The sequence below is a fragment of the Otolemur garnettii genome, unplaced genomic scaffold (assembly GCF_000181295.1).
Source record: "Otolemur garnettii isolate 467f Iridium unplaced genomic scaffold, OtoGar3 scaffold00028, whole genome shotgun sequence".
Taxonomy (NCBI): domain Eukaryota; kingdom Metazoa; phylum Chordata; class Mammalia; order Primates; family Galagidae; genus Otolemur; species Otolemur garnettii.
Window position 1 is genome coordinate 4,136,221 of NW_003852423.1, and position 14,908 is coordinate 4,151,128.

The 14,908-nt window shown below is 38.2% G+C and overlaps 1 protein-coding gene across 1 annotated transcript in view; it reads left to right on the forward strand.

Moving 5' to 3' along the window:
* Window positions 1-14,908, forward strand: part of DNAH11 (dynein axonemal heavy chain 11) — a 357,421-nt gene that overhangs the window by 27,719 nt on the left and 314,794 nt on the right. The window contains exon 9 of the mRNA XM_012804394.2: window positions 13,413-13,529. Within this exon, the coding sequence (XP_012659848.1) occupies window positions 13,413-13,529 (117 nt within the window). The remainder of the gene's footprint in view (window positions 1-13,412; window positions 13,530-14,908) is intronic.

The following is a 14,908-nucleotide window of genomic DNA, read 5'->3' on the forward strand; positions in this document are numbered from 1 at the left end:
GCAGTGATAAGTGGGACCATTCTTTCCAACCTCTCCAGGACCGAAAGAGTTAAATGACTTGTCTGAGCTTTCTCAGGACCTGGTGGTAGGTCAGGGACCAGAAAATGCTTTTGCCTTTTCAGTTTAGAACTGTGTCTAGTAGAACTCTGGGCCTCAGTCTAGATTCATGTCTTGTCGGCGTATATAGAAAAGGAACTTTCTGCAGAACTCACGTAGATCTGATTATGTCACGTCCGTGTAACTCCTATGCTTTATTTTAGCTTTTTTCTGAATCACTGGATGATTTTTGGGTTCATTTGAACGTTTAGTTTTACCTCTTTCATTACATCTGTTATTAACGTGTCCATTGTCTCTCAGGATTTTTGTTATTCTTTATAGCTACTTATAATTTCACATTTTCAACCTCAGGAAATAGGGCAAAGTTTTCCAATTTAAGCCGCTTCTCTGTCACTTCTCGTGTGTTAATAGCCAGGGAGCTACCTGTGAGCGTCCCTGCAGCTCCAGGGTAAAAATAGCTTCATTTTAGTGGTTTGCCAAATGCAGTGAAGACTGAGTACCAAAAAAATGAAGATTTAGCTCATCCTCATTTTTTATATGGAGTGTGAATTTATTTACTGTTGTGTTTAATATTTGGCCAGATAATTGATTCTTTGAAATGTTCAAGTATAGCATCTTAGCTTTATAAGGGTATAGTTAGCAAACTTAATCCTTCCAAATAGTTGTTGGTTTGGGGATGTGTAGTTAATGGTAGGAAGACCATGTTATGGTGAGTGATTCCCTGCTAGACCAGGGTCTTATAATTTTTAGAAAAATAAGAGGAACCTTAAAACCATGGTGATGAATAATCTAAGTGAGCTCACCCCTAGAGCCTGGTAAGATGTCTGCTACTTGGAAGGCATTCAGGAAAGGTGTACAGAATGGGTTTTCTAGGGGAGCCAATGGCTTAGTCCAGGGGTCCTCAAACTTTTTAAACAGGGGGCCAGTTCACTGTCCCTCAGACCATTGGACGGCCAGACTGCGGGCCCCGGGACGAGTTGGCTGCTAAGCAAGACAGGCAGCGGCAGCAAAAACATCTGGCGGGCCGGATAAATATCCTAGGCGGGCTGCATGTGGACTGCGGGCCATAGTTTGAGGATGACTAGAGTTTTGATTTTCTCACAGTTAAAAACCTGGCATGTTCTCAGAGTGTCGGGATTAGAGAACTAGGCCAGGTTTAACTGATGTCACTACCTTGGCCATGCCAAAGGTCTTGAATTTACTTCTGTCTCTGCCTAAAGCCTGTACAGTCCTAAACATGTAGGAATAGAAAATTCATTGGCTTTTGTATTTAACTCCTGAGTGTTTGTATCTTGAAGGCCCATTTCACTTTACAAATAAGATGGGTAAGGTTCAGCTCTGAGCTCCAGGTCTGGTGGGAGATGTTCTCCTTTATCCTGTTCTCTAATTTGCCTTAGAATAGAATCCAGAAGCTCTTTGACTTTGGTCATTCCTTAAAATTAGAACACAAATTAGCTAAAAATGCACTTAATCAATACACCTATGTTAAAGAAGACCTTTGTGTTTTTAGAGTGTCTTGGTTATTACTGTTGCCTCAAAGTATGACGATTATCATATATTTTTGGTTAATAAGCTGTTTATTTTGGTGTTTTTTGGCTGAGTTCATTGTACTTTGATTTTACAATGAAATCAGTTGGTACTATGTGAGGCTTTATTTTAGCAACCTACTTCCAGCTTGGCATATATGCACATGTGTATGTACAGATGCCCACCCCGTGTCCTTGCTCTGCTGCTGCAAACGTCCCCTCCAGTCCCTCTGCCCCACTGACTGCACACCAGTGCTTATATAACAAGGAGTGTGTCATGATCGGCCATACTGCACTTTATTATGGAAACAGTTTAAATACATGCCAGTAAATTAAATGATGGTAATTTACTGTTTGAAATGCTGATATTTCATTTCTCTTTTCATGACTCTTAAAGACTATTAATCACCTTTGAGCCTTTATTGGTAGAGTGAAAGTTCTGCTGCCATAGTCCATTTATAGAATGTGGAGATTTTCTCAGGTGTATCCATAGAAATGGTTTGGGATTTCTTAATTATTAATATTGAATGGAAAGTTTACTGTAGGTATTTTCATTGAGATCTTCCTAAGGAACTATTTGAGATCTGGAGAGAGATGGGAAAACATTTGCTTTATTTACTGTTATCGTTAAACAGCTAGGGCAGTGACATTAGACTCACAAGCTTTGCTCTGCTCACATTCTGTGGTGTTACTTGATGAAATAAAATTCCTCAAATACCAACTTTTCCCCATTCAGTATGACATTGGCTGTGGGTTTGTCATATAAGGCCTTTCTTATTTGGAGGTGTGTTCTTTCTATGCCTGGTTTGGTGTGAAGATTTTTTTCACAAAGGGATGCTAGATTTTATCAGTGCTTTTCTGCATCTGGTTTTTGTCCTTAATTCTCTTTGTGTGATGAGTCACATTAAACAATTTACATATGTTGAACCATCCTTGCATTCTTGGAACAAAACCCACTTGATCGCAGTGTATTATCTTTTCGATGTGCTGTTGTATTTCATTTGTTGTAATATCTGTTGAGGATTCTTGCATCTATGTGTGTCAGGGATATATGCTAAGATTGTAGTCCTCCTTCAGGGTGACTCCACAGCGCCACTGAGTCTTGGTTAATCAGAACCAGTTACTATTTACTGAACGAGTGCTGCCTGCCAGATCGTGCCAGACCTTCCCCACTGTCCTCCTTATATTCTCTCTCTGCCCCTGAGAGTGGTCGCCCAGGCAAATGACGGGGTCAGAGAATTACCTGAGACTTCAATTTTCAGCTGGTGGAACAGAGACTCAAATCTGGAACTCCAGCCCCAAGCCCTGCATTCTTTTCACGGTGCCACCCTGGCTCTGTAGTGTTTACCTGCCCAGTAGCAGAACGGAGGAATAGAGGTAAGAGTTGGTGAACTGGAATATAGAACAAGAGAAACCTGGCAGTGTGAACAACAGAGAGAAAATTGACTAGAAGGAGAGCCCTGCTTTAGGAATACGTGAGACACTTATCTTGTCCTCGGAGTTGGAGAACCAAGGCAAAACTGAAAAGGTCTCAAAGAAATAATGGCCCCACACCTCCACATTTGAAAAGAAACATAAGCCTACAGATTTAAGCGGAAACTAGAAATTTATAAAAGAATGAAGCCAAGGATAAACCCATAAAAATTGATGCTAAGACATCATAATTAAACTTTTGAAATCTGAGAGAAATGACTAATTACCTGTAGAGAAAAAAAAAAAATTGAATGACATCGCATTTCTCATCAGGAACCAGAGGCCAGAATGAAATGGCAGAATATTTTTCAGATGCAGGAACAGCTGTTAACCCAGAATTTTCTACCCAGTGAAAATGTCTTTGAGGAATGAAAGGGAAATGAAGGAATTCTCAGATGAACAAAAGGAGAATTTATTGGCAGCAGACAGACCTTTAAAAAAATGGCTAACATAAAAAAAGATGGAGGATCTCAGTACCTGTAGCTCAGTGAGTAGGGTGCTGGCCACATACACTGAGGCTGGTGGGTTCGAGCCCAGCCCAGGCCTGCTAAACAACAATGACAACTGCAACCAAAAAATAGCCAGGCGTTGTGGCTGATGCCTGTAGTCCCAGCTACTCAGGAGTCAAGAGGATTACTTGAGCCCAAGAGTTTGAGGTTGCTATGAGCTGTGATGCCACAGCACTTTACCAAGGGCAACAAAGTGAGACTCTTGTCTAAAAAAAAAAAAACAAAAAAGATGGAGACTTTACATTTTCATACTAATCTGGATAGAGCTGGAGAGCATTCTACTTAGCAAATGGAAAAGCAAGTATCTAATGTACTCAAATACTAAAATGAAACCAGTAGACAAACAGACACAAGAGAAAAACTATTAAACTCAAGTGGGAGGGAGGGGGGAGGAGGGAGGGGATTGGTGAGCTCTTACTTAACAGGCACGATGTAAAGGCATGTGGCACACATTCTGGGTGGGGGGCCAGGTACAACTTGGACTTTACCTAAGAGATGCAAACAATGTAACCTAATGGTCTGCACCCTCATATTATTCTGAAATAATAATAATAATAAACAGTTAAAGAAAATGTTTAGTACTGAGAGGAAATGATCAAAGAAGAAACCTTGTAACACTTGGAAGAATGTATGGTAAATTTTCTTCCGCATCATGAGTTTTCTAAATTACGTTTGATGGTGAAACCATCATTTTAACCGTGTGTACAGAAAATATTTAAGACCATTATATTATAAATGGATGAAAGTAAAGGGACAAAAAGAGAGGTTTGGGTTTTCTTTTCTCTCCCCTCCCCTCCCCTCCCCTCCCCTGCTTTTCCAGAATTTTTTTCTTCATTCCAAATAGAAACTTTCTTCTTTTCTTTCTTTTTTTTTTTTTTTTTGCAGTTTTTGGCCAGGGCTGGGTTTGAACCCACCACCTCCAGCATATGGGGCCAGCGCTCTACTCCTTTGAGCCATAGGCACTGCCCACCAAATAGAAACTTTCTACTCATTCAACAATAGCTCCTCATTTTCCCTCCCCCCCCCCCCCCAGCTCCTGGGAACTTTCCTTCTACTTTCTGGCCTTATGAATATGAGCGTGACTATTCTAGGTACCTTATATACTGGAATCATTTTATGATAGGCTTATTTTACTTAGCATGTCTTCAGGCTTCATCCATGTTGTAATATGTATCAGAATTTTATTTCTTTTTTGTTGTAAAATAAACATGAAATTTTCTGTTTTAACCACATTGAAGTATACAATTCAGTAGCATTACCACTAAATTACATTCACCTTGTGGTGCAGCCATCACTGAACTTGATCAGTTTGCTAAACTAAAATGCCTTACCTATTAAGCAATAACTCCTCGTTCTCCATGACCCTCCCAGGTTCTGCTAACCAGTGTTCTACTTTCTGTCTCTATAAATTTTACTATTTTGTAAGTACCTCACATAAGTGGAATCACATGATGTTTGTCCTTTTGAGACTGTCTTACTTCATTCACTTAACATGCTTTTAAAGTTTATCCATGTTTTATTCCATTGTATGCGTACACTTCCTTTTGATTATCTGTTGATGGCTACTTGGATTGTGTCTACATTTGGCTATCACGGATAATGCTGCTGTGAATCTTGATGTTTGATACTAGGAATTGTTGGATCACGTGGTAGTTCTGTGTTTAACTTTTGAGGCATTGGCAAATGCTTTTCCACAAAGGTTGAATCATTTTGTCTTCCTACCAGCAGTACCAGAAGGGTTCCGTCACCACATTCTCACTAATACTTACTTATTTTTTTCTGTGATACTCATTGTGGCTTGATTTGCATTTGCCTAATTGACTGGTGATGTTGAGCCTTTTTGCATGTGCTTATTATCCATTTTTCTCTTTCAAGAAATGTCTGTTCAGCTGGACATGACAGCTCATGCCTGTAACCCCGGTGCTCTGAGAGGCTAAGCTAGGTTGATCGCTTGAGCTCAGGAGTTTGACACCAGCCTGAGCAAAGCAAGGCCCCGTCTCTACTAGAAATAGAGAAAACTAGCTGGGTGTGGTATAGTCCCAGTTCCTCAGAAGGCTGAGGCAAGAGATCACTAGAGCCCAAGAGTTTGAGGTTTCCGTGAGCTAGGCTGATGCCACCACACTGTAGCCTGGGCAATAGAGTGAGACTCAATCTCAAAAATAAAATAAAAGAAAAAGGCTATTCAAGTTCTTTGCCCATTTTTGAATTATGTTGTTTGTTTTGTTGACTTATAAATGTTTTAAAACATACATTCTAGATGTCAATCACTTACCAGATGTATCACAGATATTCTGCAGATTCATCTTACTGTATTGATAGCATCTTTTGATGCACAAAGTTTTTAATTTTGATGAGGTCAAATTTATCAGTTTTTTATTTTTATTGTCATATCCAAGAAATCTTTGCCTAATCCAATACCATAAAGATTTTCTTTAATGTTTTCATCTAAGAGTTTTATGGTTTTAGCTCTTACAATTAGGGCTGTGATCCATTTTGCCTTAGTTTTTATATATCACATGAAGGAAAGGGCCAACCTTATTGCTTTGCAGATGGATAAACAGTTATATCCATACCATTTGAAGGGATTGTCCTTGCCCCATTGAATGGGTTAGGCTTTTTGTCAGAAGTTATTTGACCATATATCTGAGGGAATACTTTCGGGCTTTCTATTCTATTCCATTTACTTATGCTCATCTCTCCTTATGCTAATACCACATTATTGTGATTATTATAAAGTTGTAGCAGTGAGATTTGAAATTAGGAAATGTGAGTCCCTCAACCTTGGAAAAGAATAACGAAATTGTTTTGAATGACTAGTCAAACCTGGATAGGGTTCCCTGAGATTTAGTACAAGTTTTAGGATAGTTTTCTTTTTTATTTCTCTAAAACTATCGTTGGTATTTTGAAAGGAATAACATTAAATCTGTAAGTTTCTTTGGATAGTATTTTCATATTGATACCAAGTCTTTCAGTCCAAGAAAATAGGATGTCTTTCCATTTATTTATGTCTTCTTTATTTTTTTCTAGCAATTTATTGTAGTTTTCAGTGTACATGTTTTTTTTTCTCCTTGGTTACATTTTTTAAATGTTTTATTCTTTTTAATACCACTATAAATGGCATTGTTTTATTTCCTTTGTGGATCATTCACTGCTACTGTATAGAAATGCAACTGATTTTTGCACACTGATTTTGCATTATACAACTTTGCTAAATTTATTAACGCTAATAGTTTTTTTTTAATTTGTGGAATATTTAGAGTTTTCTACATAGAAAATCATGCCATTTATGAACAGAGATACTTTTACTACTACTTGTCAATTTGGATGCCTTTTGTTTCATTTTCTTACTTGATTGTGTTGGCTTGTGCTTCCAATACTTGGTTGAGTTAGAAGTGGGAAGCCTGGCTTGTTGCCTGTAGCACAGTGGTTACGGCACCAGCCACATACACCGAGGCTGGCAGTTCGAACCCAGCCTGGCCAGCTAGAGCAACAATGGCAACTGCAACGAAAAATAGCTGGGTATTGTGGCAGGCGCCTGTAGTCCCAGCTACTAGGGAGGCTGAGGCAAGAGAATCACTTAAGCCCAAGAGTTTGAGGTTGCTGTGAGCTGTGACACCACAGCACTCTACCGAGGGCAACATAGTAAGACTTTGCCTCAAAAAAAAAAAAAAGTGGGAATCTTTATCTTGTTCCTGATTTTAGACAAAAAGCTTTTAGTCTTTTTCCACTGAATATGATACTAACTGGATTTTTCATAGATGCCGTTATGATGTTGAGGGTGTTTTCTTCCATTTTTAATTTATTGAGTATATTTATTATGAAAAGTTACTGAATTTTGTCATGTTTTTCTGCATTAATTGATATGATCATGTGGGTTTTTTCCCTTCATTTTGTTTATGTGGTATATTATATTGATTTTTCATATGCTAAACCACACTTGCATTCTGGGAATAATTCTAAGTCCACTCATTTATAATTCCCTTACTGTGCTGCTGAATTTTGCTTGTTATTTTTTATTTTCAGTGTTTGCAGCATTATTTGCAAGGCATACTGGTCTGTGGTTTTCTTCTTCTTGATGTGTCTTTGTCTGACTTTAGTTTCTGTTCTTGCCTGTAGAAATGTTCCCTCCTATTAAATTTTGTGAAAGAGTTGGCTTTAATTTTTCTTTACGTGTTTGATACAGTTGATCAGTAATTTTGGCCTGGGTTTTTCTTTCCTGAGAAGTTTTTGATTCCTTTAATGCTCCTTATTAGTTGTAGGTCTATTTTTTGTTTCTTTGTGTTGTGGTCTTTCTTTTTTTTAATTTCAAAGGATTACAGGTGTACAAATATTTTTGGTTACTTGGATCACTTTTATAATGCTTGAGTCACGGCTGTAAGTGTGCCCATCACCCAGATACTGTTTAGTGTACTCATTAGGGAAGTTTTCACCTGTGCCCTCCTCCCTCCCCCCCTCCCCCCTCCTCCCTCCCCCCTCGTGTTTTGGTCTTTTTTATTTTTTATTTTTTTGGTATTAATAGATTGTGCATGTCAAGAAATTTGGTTCATTTCATTTGTTATCTAACTTTATGAATATAGTTATTTGTAGTATTCTGTTATAATCCTTTTGATGTCTGTTAAATATCTTCACATTTATTTTAGTATTTTGAGCATTCTTTTTCATTTATTTCATTACTGTAGCTAAAAAATTTGGCAATTTTGTTGATCCTTTTACAGAATCAACTTTTGATTTTATTGATTTTCTTTGCTATTTTTCTGTTCTCTACTTCATTGAGCTCTACTCTAAAATGTATTATTCCCTTCCTATTGCTAGCTTTGGGATTTATTTGTTCTTCTTTTTCAAGTCCTTTAAGGTATGAAGTTAGGCTATTCATTTGAGATATTTTTCTTTTTTGCATATTTACAATTATACCTATAATATCCCTCCAAGCCCTGCTTCCATCGCCTCCTTTAAGTTTGGTATACCAGGATTCCCCACCCTTGTTCAAGATCTTCTTAATTTCCCTTATGACTTTTCCATTAACTCATTGGTTGTGGTAGGTAAGGTTTTATACATCAGTGGAACTGGTGAAATGATGACAACAATTAGACAATCGTAAGTAATGCACATGTGATGTAACACTGTCTACATAATAAGTGGACAAATACAAAGAGATACACTTGAAATTCTATAAATACATTGAATGTTATTCTAAAAATATGTTCAAATAATTACAGAGAAGTGGGCGGGGGAGGAAAAATTAGGACAAAATCAACTTTTTTTTTTTTTTTTTTTTTGGCCGGGGCTGGGTTTGAACCCAATACCTCTGGTATATGGGGCTGGTGCCCTACTCCTTGAGCCACAGGTGCTGCCCAGGACAAAATGAAAACAACCATAACAAAAAAGCAGATTTAAGCCCCAACATAATAATACTTACATTAATATAAATGGTTTAAATACACTAATTAAAAGACAGAGATTGGCAAAGTAAATTAAAAATACAACCTAATTGTATTTTTTCTTTCAGAAGCTCACTTTAAATTTAATCTTAGGCAGAAGGACAGAAAAAGACCAATCGTATAAACATTAATCAAAGAAAAAAGTAATGGCTATGAAAATGTTAGGTAAATAAACCTCATAATAAATAAAATTATGAAAGGAGAGGAATTGTTTAGTGACAGAGGGTCAGTCCACCAAGAAGACAGTGACCCTAGCTGTGCTGTGTATATGCACCAAACAGGACAGCAGCAAAATTGGGAAGCCCAAACGGATAGAATTGAAAATAAAAAATAGACAAATCCACAATTCCATCTGGAAATTGCAACACTGAACAGTTGAAAGAACAACTAGACAGGAATTAGCAAGCATATAGAACTCAAGACCATCGACCAAGATGCCTTCATCAAAACTTACAGGACATTCACTCAACAACAGCAGAGTTCACCTTCTTTTCAAGTGTCTGAGGGGCCTATACCATGTTATGGCTATAGGAGAAGCTTCAACAAATTTAAAAGAACTGAAATCATATACAATATGTTCTTTGATGATGGGATCAAATCAATAATGGAAAGATAACAGGAAACCACTTGGAAACTAGAAAGCTGAGGACCAAATTAAGAACATAATCTTATTTACAATAGCTACAAAAAAAAAAAAAAAAAAAAGCCTAGGCGTGTATTTAACCCAGGAGGTGGAAGATCTCTACACGAGAACTACAAATCACTAATGAAAGAAATTGTGGGTGACACAAATATATGGAAAAATATCCCATGCTCATGGATCAGGAGCATCAATATTGTAAAAATGATCATACTGCCCCAAGCTATATACAGCTTCAATGCAGTCCTTATCAAAACACCAATATCATTTTTTCATGGAATTAGGAAAACAATTTTAAAATTCTTATGCAGACACCAAAAGAGCCTGAATGGCCAAGGCAATCCTAAGCAAAAAGAACAAAACTGGAAGCATTTCATTATGTGACTTCACATGATACTACAAGGCTGTAGTAACCAAAACATCATGGCACTGGCAGAAAAGTAGACAATTAATGTAGCAGAATAGAGAACCCAGAAATAAAACCAGACACCCACATCCAACTGATCTTCAACTAAGTGGACAGAAACATACCCTGGAAAAAGGCCATTCTTTTTATTCAATAAATGATGCTAGAAAAAATTGGATTGCTATGTGCAGAAAAAGGAAACAGAATCTCTGTCTCTCACATTATACAAGAATTAAGATGGTTTAAAGACTTAAATGTAAGACCCGAAACCATAAAAATCCTAAAAGGAAACCTAGGAAAAACTCTTCTGGGCATTGGCCGGGCAAAGAATTTATGAGTAAGATCCCCAAAGCAAATGCAATAAAAACAAAAGTAGAGAAATGGAACTTACTTATGGTAAAAAGCTTCTGCACAGCAGAAGACATCATCAACAGCACAAATAGAGACCCTACAGAATGGGAGAAAATGTTCACAAACTGTGTCCAACAGAGGACTAATATCTAGAATCTACAGAGAACTCAACTCAGGAAGAAAAAGCAACCCCATTAAGAAGTAACTCGGATGGGCATTTTTTAAAAAGGAGTTATATAAACGGTCAGCAAACATCTTAAAAAATGCCCAGCATCACTTATCATCAGAGACATTCAAATTATGAGACTCCATCTTATTCCAATGAGAATTAGTATTATTTAGAAGTCAGTAAACAATAGAAGGTGGATGCAATGAAAGGGGAATAGTCACACACTGTGGGTGGGAATGTAGATTAGTACAACCTCCTTGGAGAACGGCATGGAGATTTCTCAAAGAACTCAAAGTAGATCTACCATTCAATTCAGCAATCGTACAGCTGAGTTCAACTCAGAGGAAAAGAAGTCATTTTATAACAAAGACACCTGGATGTGAATGTTTTTTGCGGCATGATGAACAATGGCAAAGGTCTGGAATCAACCCTACCAGCTGACGAATGGATAAAGAAAATATTTTTTCTTTACATACACACCATGAAGTACCATCAGCCATGAGAAAGGATGAAATCATGTCTTTTGCAGCACCTTAGCTGGACCTGAAGGCCTTCATCCTAAGTGAAGTAACTCAGGAACAGAAAAGTAGATGCTGCATGGTTGCCCTGATACGTGGGAGCTGACCCATGGCTGTGCCAGGCCCCGCAGAGTGGTGTAATGGACATGGAGACTCACAAGAGGAGAGGGTGAGAGATGAAAATTGCCTGTGGGGTGAGAGGTACACTGCTCAGGTGCTGCGTACAATAAAAGCCCTGACTTCATCACTGTGCCATATATACAGAGAAAAGAATTCAACTTGTACTTCCCAAGTCTATCAAAGCAAAAAAATAAAGAACTAACACCAGTTCTACACAATCTCTTATAGAAATATTAATAGAAGGGGAAGAGTTACGAAGCTAGTATTTATTACCCTGATACTAAAACCAGGTGGGGAGCAAGGAAGAGTATCAGGGATAGAGATTAGCACTTTTCCTCTCCCTGAGATATTACTTGTCTCTAAGTGTCCGATTAATGTTTGGCACTCTTAAGTTGTGTGTTCTTTGTTACCATACCGAAAAGAGGGATAAGTTAGGCTTGTTAAAACTTGTTAGGAAGTTGAGTTTACTTTTAAAAGTCAATGGCCCTTGAGTGAAGAGATTCCTCGGCTTTAATTCAGAAGTGGAGACTTCTTGATGCCAAATATAGCCTCGCAGTGTGTGACACAGGGTGTTCTAGGACTTGGTGGGTACTCTTTCTTTTTTGGTGTGTGTTGAACTCAGTCTAAGTTGCTGTCTTGGTCTGCTGTAACAAAATATCATGAACTGGGTAGCTTATAAACAATTTATTTCTTGCAGTTTGAAGGCTGAGAAGTCCAAGGGGAAGGAAGGCACCCGCAGGTTGGGTGTGTGGTGAGGGCTGAGAAGTCCAAGGTGAAGGAAGGCGCCCGCAGGTTGGGTGTGTGGTGAGGGCTGAGAAGTCCAAGGTAAAGGAAGGCGCCCGCAGGTTGGGTGTGTGGTGAGGGCTGCCTTCCGGAACACACACGGTGCCTTCTCACTGTCTTCACCTGGGGGAAGGACTGAGTGGTTTCATCCAGGCCTCTTTTCTGAGGGGCACTAATCCCGTTCTTGACAGTTCCACCCTCCTTACCTAATCACCTCCCAAAGGCATTGCCTGCTAATACCATCGCCTTGAGGATTAGGATTGCAGCATCTGAATCTGAGGGATCATAGTCACATTCCAACCCTCACATTCCTTCACAGAAACATGGCATCACGATTGAGAGAGTGGGCTCTCTGGCCAGACTGCATGGGTTTAACTTCTGGCCCTGCCGGATCACACACATCACTGGTGTGATCTTTGGCAAGTTATTTTACTTCTCTGAGTTTGTTGTCTCCTAAAAACCCATATCTCGTGTTGTTTGAGAATTGAATTAATAATGCAAATCAATTAGAACAGAACTAAATATGTATTAGCTGTCAGCATAACTGTTATTATTACTTAATATCAATAGATAGAGTCTCAGTTTATGGTGGTTGCAAAGACTTTTATTCCATGAAATCGGTGGTGTATGCTTTGGGGTCTCTTGCCTGCACCTGATCTTAGCCAAAAGGCTGAGAAGCGACGGTCTCTTGACTGCCAAGCACCAAAGCATTTCTGATTTTCTGGGACTTCTTCACTGAAGACTGTGAACTGCGATGATGTGAGGATGATAGTAACTCTTCTACTGTTTCTTCTTTCTAATTATGGGTGTGGGTGGTTATGTAGTAGGAGGAAATTGGGGTTGTTAACTGCATATTAATCAGAAACTGGGAAAATGGAAGAGTAATTCTGTTTCCTCTGTATCCCTGATGACATTTTCTTATAGAACTGTGAGGCTTAGTTTTCACCTTAAGGAGTGGTATTTCTATGTAGGTTTTCCACTCTGAAAAACAAAGCAATTTCCATTTAAAATGACAAATGGACTAAAGTTATAATGCGGGTAGGTTGTTTTGTTTTTCTTCCTGAATAGCTTCACTTTTTTTTTTTCTTCCTGAATAGCTTCACTTTTTCATTTATAATTAAAATGGATTGGGAGGAGGACAGACTGACGCTAATATGTGGGCCTATGAACCCAATCACTGGTGTTGGGGTCTGAGCCAGTGAAAAGAATTGTGAGATCCTGGGGTGACAGTGCTAAGCATTCAGTGTCCCTATAAGGTAGCCTCTTGCATGGGCAGGTATAGATCTTTCTTGATATTCTTTGGAATCCTGCTATGAAAAATAAATTTCTGCAAAGAGCTAGAGTAAGGTCACATATATCTGACTGTTATTTTCACTGTTGGATTTTTCCCCATAAACTAATATCTTACTTTGAATTTTACAGGAATTTGAAAGTGATTATGTTATGTTTAAGTCCAAAATTCTGGATTTTGACAGAAGGCTTGGGACAATCCTTTGTGAGGGTTTCTTTAACTGCAATGGTTTAGAAGCTGCATTTAAGGTTAGTTCTAAAAAAGTTATAATAATGTTTTACTAATGAATAATTTAGGGTGTTAGATGAATTACATGAATACATTCCTTTTGATTAACTAGTCACGTTCCCTTCCTGTTAGAGTATTAACTCGATTAACTAGTCACGTTCTCTTCCCGTTAGAGTATTAACTCGATTAACTAGTCATGTTCTCTTCCTGTTAGAGTATTAACTCAATTAACTAGTCACGTTCTCTTCCTGTTCAGCCCACTGAATAAGAATGTGAATAATGCACTAAAAAAAATGACATTTACTTTGGACAAGGTCATTTGCAGGACATTTAACTGTCATTCTTTTCTTGAATTCCTGGTGTTTTACCTTTCGTTACCTTTAAAGCGAGTTTGTCCTCGCCAGTGAAATATTGATTCAAAATTAAAGTGAAAAGTGAAAAATACCACCTAACTCAGGAATTTCTTTTCTTTACCAGTTTTTACTTATGTTGGCTTAACTGCCTGTTTTATCACTCTGAAATAAGTAGCTATTCATAGACCATATCTAATCAGGTGTAAGATATCATTGATTATCAGATATGCCATTATTTCGTATGTCAATGAAGAACAAAATGTTACCAATTACGATTCCATTGGTTGTAAAATGCATTCCAGTTTCAGAGATGTTGAACATGAAAGTATGTTTGTCATAGAATTAATGAAATATGATATGTGTATTAAGATTTGCATAAAAACGCTGGCTCAGTGACTTCCTCACTGTAATCTCAGCACTTTGGGAAGATCACTTGAGGCCGTGAGTTTGAGACTATCGTGGGCAAGATAGAGGGACCCTATCTCTATAAAAATAAAAAAAACAGCTGAGCATGGTGGTTCACACCTATAGTCCTAGCTACTTGGCAGACTGAGGTGAATCACTTGAGTCCAGGAGTTTAAGGTTAAAAATGAACTATGAGGGCATCACTGCACTCCAGCCTTGGTGACAGAGTGAGACCCTGTCTCTGTTAAAAAAAAAAAAAAAAAGTTGCAATAAAGAAAATCATCTTGATATTTCCTTCAAATGGAAAGCTTATATCATGAAAATAAGGATGCCATGCAAAACTTGTCAGAGAAGAGAATTTAGTAACCCCAAAAGAGGAATTGAGGGTTCAATTTCAGAAGAAACACAGCCATGGAATCCTGGACACGATCCATGGAGATGGCAGTGCAAAGCAAAGTAGCAGACACAGACTTTTAATAGAAAGTGTTTGATTTTCCCCATCAAATTCAAATGAATTGGCCAGATGATGGTGGAGCCACCAGTATTCTCTGGCCTCAGATAAACATTTTAACCTAGAGAATTCATGAGGATCAGATGCAGCAGAACCTCTGTAAGTTGACCACTTACAAGGAACTGCAGGA